Here is a 7,415-nt window from a genome sequence, read left to right as displayed (position 1 = left end):
AAAGAGAATAGGAAGTGGCTTGAGACAGGATCCGTTCTAATGGTGTTAACTCGGCCTGGAGCAATGTTCCTCAAACAAGTGCTCTCCAGATGTGTTGCATCACCAAGCCACAGCCTGAAACATCTGGAGCAGGGACCAGCAAACTTTTTCAGCAGTAGGCCTGTCCACTGTCCCTCAGACCTTGTGGGGGGGCCGGACTGTATTTTGAAAAAATAATCATGAACGAATTCCTATGCCCCACAAATAACCTAGAGATGCATTTTAAATAAAAGCACACATTCTACTCATGCAAAAACACGCTGATTCCTGGACCGTCCACAGGCTGGATTTAGAAGGCTATTGGGCCCGATCCGGCCCCTGGGCCTTAGTTTGCCTACCCATGATCTGAAGGAACCCAGGCTGGGGACTGACCCCTTTTGTTAGAGATTGTAAGGTGATTTGAAAGAGAGTTGGCTGCTCCGGCAAACAGGTTTGGCAGGTTTCAGATGCTTTAAAAACCCTTTGGATCAGACATAAATTACTGATTGTGTGCCTGCACCATGAGAGGCAAAGCCTCTCTCTCAAGCGACTTTTAAAACTCTCTTTAAAAACTATTGCTTATCTACTCCAGCTACCATCTTTTGCTCCACTGTCAACTTTGGTCAAAACACATTTTGCAGCTTGTAAAAATACAAAACCTGCCAAACCAGACACACAAATCGGAGGTGTGTTTAGACTACCAACAGCCACCCCACTTCCAGAGTGCTTTCAGCTCTCTGGGAAAAACAAAAACCTGCCTCTAGCCTCCAATTCTGCACCAAAATTCTGTGTTCAAAACTGCGTACGCACATAGAGACCTGGGAGGATGCTTCTTTGTTAACGAATATCTCCTTTGGTTCTGTTAAGTCTCATTTTATTGGCTGCCATGAAGGAATGAACAGGTGCTTTTTCCCAGCACAATGCAATGTGGAGTTTGGTTGCCAAGAAATCCCTGGAGATGGAAGCACGCCACTCAAAATCATCAGAATTATCTCCAAAACTGCAGCTTTTTTTTAAAAAAAGGAAAGGTTCTATTTTCGTTCTGCAAACTATTCTGAAATGCATTTAACAAGAAATTCTCCTTTAAGTCCCCCCCCCCCCCCAATAAATATTAGATGGACAGAAAAATGTATGTGAATATAGACAGGGTAGAATCTATTGACCTAATTTTCTGATATGCCACTTCCAAGCATTTGCAGAAACTGTTTGGTTTTAAACTCTCGTAGGGCTCCTGTCTCCATCCTGGATTCTACCACACTAAATCTTCAATTCTAGCCTGCAGACCCCAGCAATCGCCCTAATTTCGCAGAATTTATTGTTTTAAGTAGCAGCTGAAATCATCGACAACAAAAATCACACAGAGCCACTGTTCCTTTTCACCTATTTTGTTTTTTTTTTACATTTTAATATTTTAATTTTTTTTAAAACCACCAACAATCTTTTTTTGTTTTGTTTTGGTAACTGTACAGGAAATTGCTCATCACAAACTAAGTAATAAATAGAGAAAACCACTGACAGAACAACTTCCATGGGAATGCTTCTCATCTACAGCAAGAGGATGTTGTCGTTACTTTTTTTAAAAAAAGAGAAAGAAGAAGGTATTACAGCTAAGAAACCTAGACTAAAAAAATGTTGAATATCATTTACAAAATAGAACTTTCTAAAATTTAAAAACCCATTGCAATTTTTGTTTTTAAGGGAAGGGGAGTAATCATATTATTTACAAATGCTTATTGAACTGTTTAAACACTTTATTTTCCCACCCCACCCCAGATGAAATCAGATGCTGGAAAGTTAAGCCTCACCCCACATTTCTCGTCTAGTTAAAATTTATCCTGCGTTAACTATTTCATGTTGTACAGGATATAAAAGATTGAGCACTGAAAGGAATTTTGGTGCTATCCAAAATACCAAAGGATCAAACAAAATTCACTGAGGCAATATATATACACCCACAGGTCAGTAGTAGACTATTTTTGTTCACATCCAGAAGGTCCCAGATTCAAATCCTGGGTGTCCAGGGATAGGAAAGATTTCAAACTCTCCCAGAAGGCCTAGTTATTAGCCATTTGCCCTGATTAGCAAATCACACACAAAGCTTATGCGGAGCTTTAACTAGGCCTGGTCTTTATCGAACAATTGTTCTGATCTCTTTGTGGGGATGGTTACGAGACATGGAGCAGAAATCCCGATTTGCTTGCGGGGCTTTTGCATTAAATCATTTTCACCCCTCCAGTGCACTTTCCTAACTACAAAAATAATAATCTGTTTTTGTAAAATGCAGAGATGAGCTAGGATGAGGAAGCAGAGCAGCAGCAACAGCCATTATTATTATTAATAATAATAATTTACATACCGCTTAATCACAAATGTCTCTAAGCGGTGTACCAAAAAATCCTCGATGAATGTAAAAATCAGAAGTCAGTTAAAACTCTCCTGGAATTTTTATTTAAAAAAAAGTTTTTGGGAAGTTCAGCAGGGAGGGGACCTGTCGGACATCAACTGGAAAAAGTTCCATAAAACTGGGCCATTACATTACAGAACGCATGGCTTTTCCTAGGTTGTTGGGAACAAACTAGGTGAGGTCCTATGAGATTTACGGCAGAGGCAGTGCCGTACTTTTAAGCTGTTCGTTTTCTGTTGGTGAATCTGCTACCCACCTCCTTGACTTTATGTTTGGGGAAGTCCCATGAGGCTAGATCTCAGTCTAGCCAGAAAGGGAGATGTCCTTCTCTCTGTGATGGACACGGCATCCCCTTAAGTGGAGCAGGCTCAAGTGTGGATGGAAAGGGAGTCGTTCCCAAGCTTTCTCCACAACCAGAGGGACTAGAAACTTGCTTTTGTGTAAGAGGAGATGCTGGGAACATGGCAGGCAAAACATTACCAAGCACCATCAACATATCTTCCTTTGCTATTCGTATGCAAGCTTTTAAAATATTAATCAGCTGTCACCTGATTAAAGAAATTCTAGACAATGTGTTTTTGTCAACAAATTGATTTGTTGACCAAATTTCAGTAGTTCTGAAGCAAAAAAGCACACCTAGCTTTTTAGGTGATGTTCATGTGTCAGTTGGGTACAACAGTTGGGTAAACTGTTTGTTATTATTGTTATTATAATTGTTGTTGTTATTGGTTTCTATTCCAATTATTGGTTTGTTTGTTGCTTGTATAGGATATTTTGGTTTTTTTAAATGTTTGAATGTTGTGTTTTTATACATGTTTTTATACATGGTTGTAAGTTGCCCAGAGTGGCTGGGGAAACCCAGCCAGAGGGGTGGGATATAAATTAAAAAATCATGATTTATTATTATCATCTGAGAAGAGACATTCCCTCTTCCAGTGTGTAAAGGGGGGGGGGGAGGGATGCCTCTTCTAAGATACCCATTGTTCTCTGTAGCTTTTATAATTCATTGAATTAAAAGTATTTTTTTAAATACTAGAGCACTTTTTTTAGTTTATCAAAAGTTGTTTTTTAAAAAAAATATCTATTGAACTACCTGATTGATTACTTCTGACTAGACATGCATAGGAATGTGAAGTGAGCAATACTGTCTGCAATGGGAGGGTCAGAGGTTAATGAGGAGTCCCAAAAGCAGAAACAGGGGGGAAAAGGTTTCAGATGCCTGATGTTGGTATACTCTCACCATAAAGCACAGAGCATGGGAAAAAAGAAGAAGCAGAGCCGGCCCTACCATGAGACAGAATGCAGCAGCTGACTCAGGCAGCCAATGCTAAGGGGTGGGGAGTAGATAAAGCCACAGGTGTTTTTAGGGCTGTCCTGCAGGCAGAGCCTGCTGCTCTCAAGCGCAGGGGAGTCAGTCGCCAGTGTCGAAGCAAGATTTGACTGCCGGTCTGCTTGGCTTTTGTACGTGGAAATTGGACGAGAGGCACCAGCTTCTCCTTTGTCCTCAGGTGGCAAAATGTCTTGAACTGGCTCTGAAAACAACGAAACAATCAAACCCCGCCAAACCAGAGTGTTGACTTGCTGGTGTTGACTTGAGCAATGCACTTCAGGCAGGAGGGAACGGGCTGAAATAAAACCTCTTGATGATCAGGGATAAGGAGCATGTGCTTAAGTCCATGGTGCTGGAATTGCTCGTTTCCATTAGGAAAAAGGATGGACCAAACTGTGAGCTGATGCTTGCCCCTGTCTCTGCTAACCCAGTCTGTTGTCGTCGTTAAAATATCATTTGAGAAAGCAACCTGGCTTTTAAAAACGTGGCTCTCTTGAAAACTTTTGCCTCTGCTGTGGCACCTCTAACATGCCCGATGAAAACTCCAACAACCTCTGATCTTCTGGTGTTGCTTCCAGTCTCGGTCTACTTCCAGGAGAGAGGTTCCAAATGCCACCCCAGTTGTCGCGAGGGTTTCATGAGCTGACAAGTCACTGAGTCCAGGCCAAGAATCTGAAGGAATGACACGTCCAAGGCCCGGGCGTGTGAAACAAAGGCTGTACACGAGTTCCTAACATCCGCACGGATCTGCCTCGTTGCCGGAGTTTCCGAAAACAGCGCAGAGAAACAAAGCAATGCTACAGTACGTGCAATGCTGGTGAGGAGAAGAACGCCTCCTCTTAAAGAAATAAGAAGGGGGGAGAGGGGGAGAGGAGAAGCAGCCAGGGGTCTCAATGTCGAGCTTGGACAGAAGAGGTTGTCCCAGGATGCTCTGCAAAGGAAGGATGGAGATTCTTTCACAAGACCTGGAACTTCCAGGAGCTCTGATCTTTGTAATCCAAGCAGTCGGTGGCGTTGAAGTTGAGCTTCCAGGAGGCGGCCTGGTCCTTGTAGTCTAGGCAATCCACAGAGCTGAACCCCAGGCCGGCCGTGCCGTAGCCCTGGCTGGAGAGGGAGGCCGGCGACTGGCTCAGGTGGCTGCCCATGGTTGGGGTGGTGATGGGGCTCAGCGCTGCCCCCGGCGCGGAGAGCTGCGGGTGCATGGGAGACAGGTAGGAGCTGCAGTCAAGGCCGCTGAAGTAGGAGGTAGAACCGGCGTAGGTTTGTGTGTAGCCAGGAGCCTGCGTGTAAGTCATGGGGTAGGCAGTGGAGCGCTGCATGCAAGGGGTTGTGGAGGAGGAAAGGGGGTCCGGGATCGGGGAGATGGAGGCCGGGCTCCAGATGGAGACAGTGGCGCTCGCGCTGGAGCTGGGCGTCACTGAGGTGCCAGCCGGCGGAGGGCTGTACTGCCCGTTGGTGCTGGTCTCAGAGCTGGTCTCCCGGGCCGGAGAGGTCTTCTTCTTGGCAGGCCGGGCTTTGGCTTGCCCGCTGCTCTGCTGCTGCTGCTGGCGGCATTTGGCTCGGCGGTTCTTGAACCACACCTGCGGGGAGGGAAGGCAAGAAAGGATGAGCTGCGAGGGGAAGGCTTGGGGAGGAACCAAAAGGAAGGGTCGGCGTTTCCCCGGGAACCATTTCAACGGAACACGAGGTGGAGGATTCAGAAGTTCATAGGAGGAGCCCAAGCTGGTAACATTGGAGAAGTTTATAAACGTGAGAAAGGGTTCCAGGAAATTGGGTGTGGGGAGTTTGTTTTTGGCCTTGTTTTTGCTGGCACTGTTGGGGCTGATGGGAGTTGTCGTTTGGCAACATCCGGAGGGCCAAATGTCAACACCTTTGGCACATCCTGTCTGTGTTTCAATTTAATAATAATAATAATAATAATAATAATAATAATAATAATAAAAATAAAAATAAAATTATACCCCCCGGGCTCAGGGTGGCTAACACCAGTAAAATTACAATAGAAACATAATGGGGGCGGGGGGGACAAAACAAACAAAAATCCCAATTTAAAATACAGGTTAAAATGCAATTTAAAAAGCAGCCTCATTTTAAAAGTAGCCCATAAATCAAAACTGTAAGGGGAGGGAAGACATAAGGGTCAGTCAGACCGAGTCCAAACCAAAGGCCAGGCAGAACAGCTGTCTTGCAGGCCCTGTGGAAAGATGTCAAGTCCCGCAGGGCCCTAGTCTATTGTGACAGAGCGTTCCGCCAAGTCGGGGCCAGTACTGAAAAGGCCCTGGCCCTAGCTGAGACCAATCTAACCACCTCCAAAATGTTGTCATTTGTGAACCTTAAGGTCCTCCGCGGGGCATACCAGGAGAGGCGGTCCCGTAGGTACATGGGTCCTAGGCTCCTCTGCTATAACAGGAAGTTTCCTGCAACCCAATAATGGGTTTTTATAATATAGGGCTGCCGGGTGTCTGGAATTTCCCAATTTTTGGGAGATTTTGCAGGAGAAAAAGCTCAACAACTTTTGTGTCCGGATTTTTTCCACTTCTTGAAACATGGCGACCCTATGCTATAAGACGGCTGCTTCAACCTTCCATCCCCACTCCCTGACTTGGGATAATGCGCAGGCACCTATGTGAATGGAGCATGTTAAAGCAAACTAGGATGGGAGTTTGCTCTTGGCCTCCATTTTCTTTGCAAAGTACCTGTGAACTGCTACAAGGAAAGATGGCAGCCAGGATACAAATATGGCCAGACTGTGGCAGAAATTTGAGTGCAGTGTGCCTCAGAGGCTTAGTGGCCTATTGTGGGATGGCCTCCTGAGGGAGAGATGCCTAATAGGATGTGACAGGAACAATGTGTGCTCCCACCAGAGGGCACTCTACATGCACACAAAACCACACACCGACTCCTAAAAATCATGGGATCCAAAAAAAAATTTAAAAAAGAAAAAGAAAAGAAAAGAAAGAAAGAAGAAGAAGAAGAAAAATCATGGGACCTTTTTGAACACATCCACACCACACATTGAAAGCACTCTCACTTTAAGAGTCATGGCTTCTCCCAAAGAACCATGGGAACTGTAGTTTAAGGCGCCTTGGACCAACACCCCCAACAAACTACAGTTCCCAGGATTCTTTGCACAGACAGCCCATGACGCTTTTGATAGAGTGAGTGTTTTAAATGAATAGCTCAGTCGGTACAGCAGGAGACTCTTAATCTCAGGGCTGTGGGTTCAAGGCCCACACCGGGCAAAAGATTTCTGCATTGAAGGGGGTTGGACTATATGACTTCCAATTCTACGATTCTATGAAATGCATGGGGTTGAATCCTTGTAGTTGCACTCGGGGTAGACCTATTGAAATGGAACATGGCCATTCATGCCAATAGGTCTACTCTGAGTGTATATGAGGACCTCTGCCTCCAATGAGCACTCAGGTTTCTTTTTACAAACCACTCCAGCTTTCCAATTCGTAGCGATTAATATTCTTGCAGCTACCGTGGAATACAATAATATTTCTCTCGCATTTTTGATATGTCTGGGCCTAATATCCCCAGGAGGAAAGCCTCCAGTTTTTTTTTAATGAAGGATACCTTGATCATTAAAGGGACACGGGTGGCGCTGTGGGTTAAACCACAGAGCCTAGGACTTGCCGATCGGAAGGTCGGCGGTTC

The 7,415-nt window shown here is 44.9% G+C and overlaps 1 protein-coding gene across 1 annotated transcript in view; it reads right to left on the bottom strand.

The window, feature by feature from the left end:
* Window positions 1-1,413: 1,413 nt before the first annotated feature.
* Window positions 1,414-7,415, bottom strand: part of LOC308484346 (homeobox protein otx5) — a 67,881-nt gene continuing 61,879 nt past the window's right edge. The window contains exon 6 of the mRNA XM_081019222.1: window positions 1,414-5,332. Within this exon, the coding sequence (XP_080875348.1) occupies window positions 4,709-5,332 (624 nt within the window). The 3' untranslated portion in view covers window positions 1,414-4,708. The remainder of the gene's footprint in view (window positions 5,333-7,415) is intronic.

The sequence above is a fragment of the Podarcis pityusensis genome, assembly GCF_964106645.2.
Source record: "Podarcis pityusensis genome assembly, chromosome: 8".
Taxonomy (NCBI): Eukaryota; Metazoa; Chordata; class Lepidosauria; order Squamata; family Lacertidae; genus Podarcis; species Podarcis pityusensis.
Note: the sequence above shows the minus strand (reverse complement) of the source record. Positions and strands in the feature narration are given on the sequence as shown.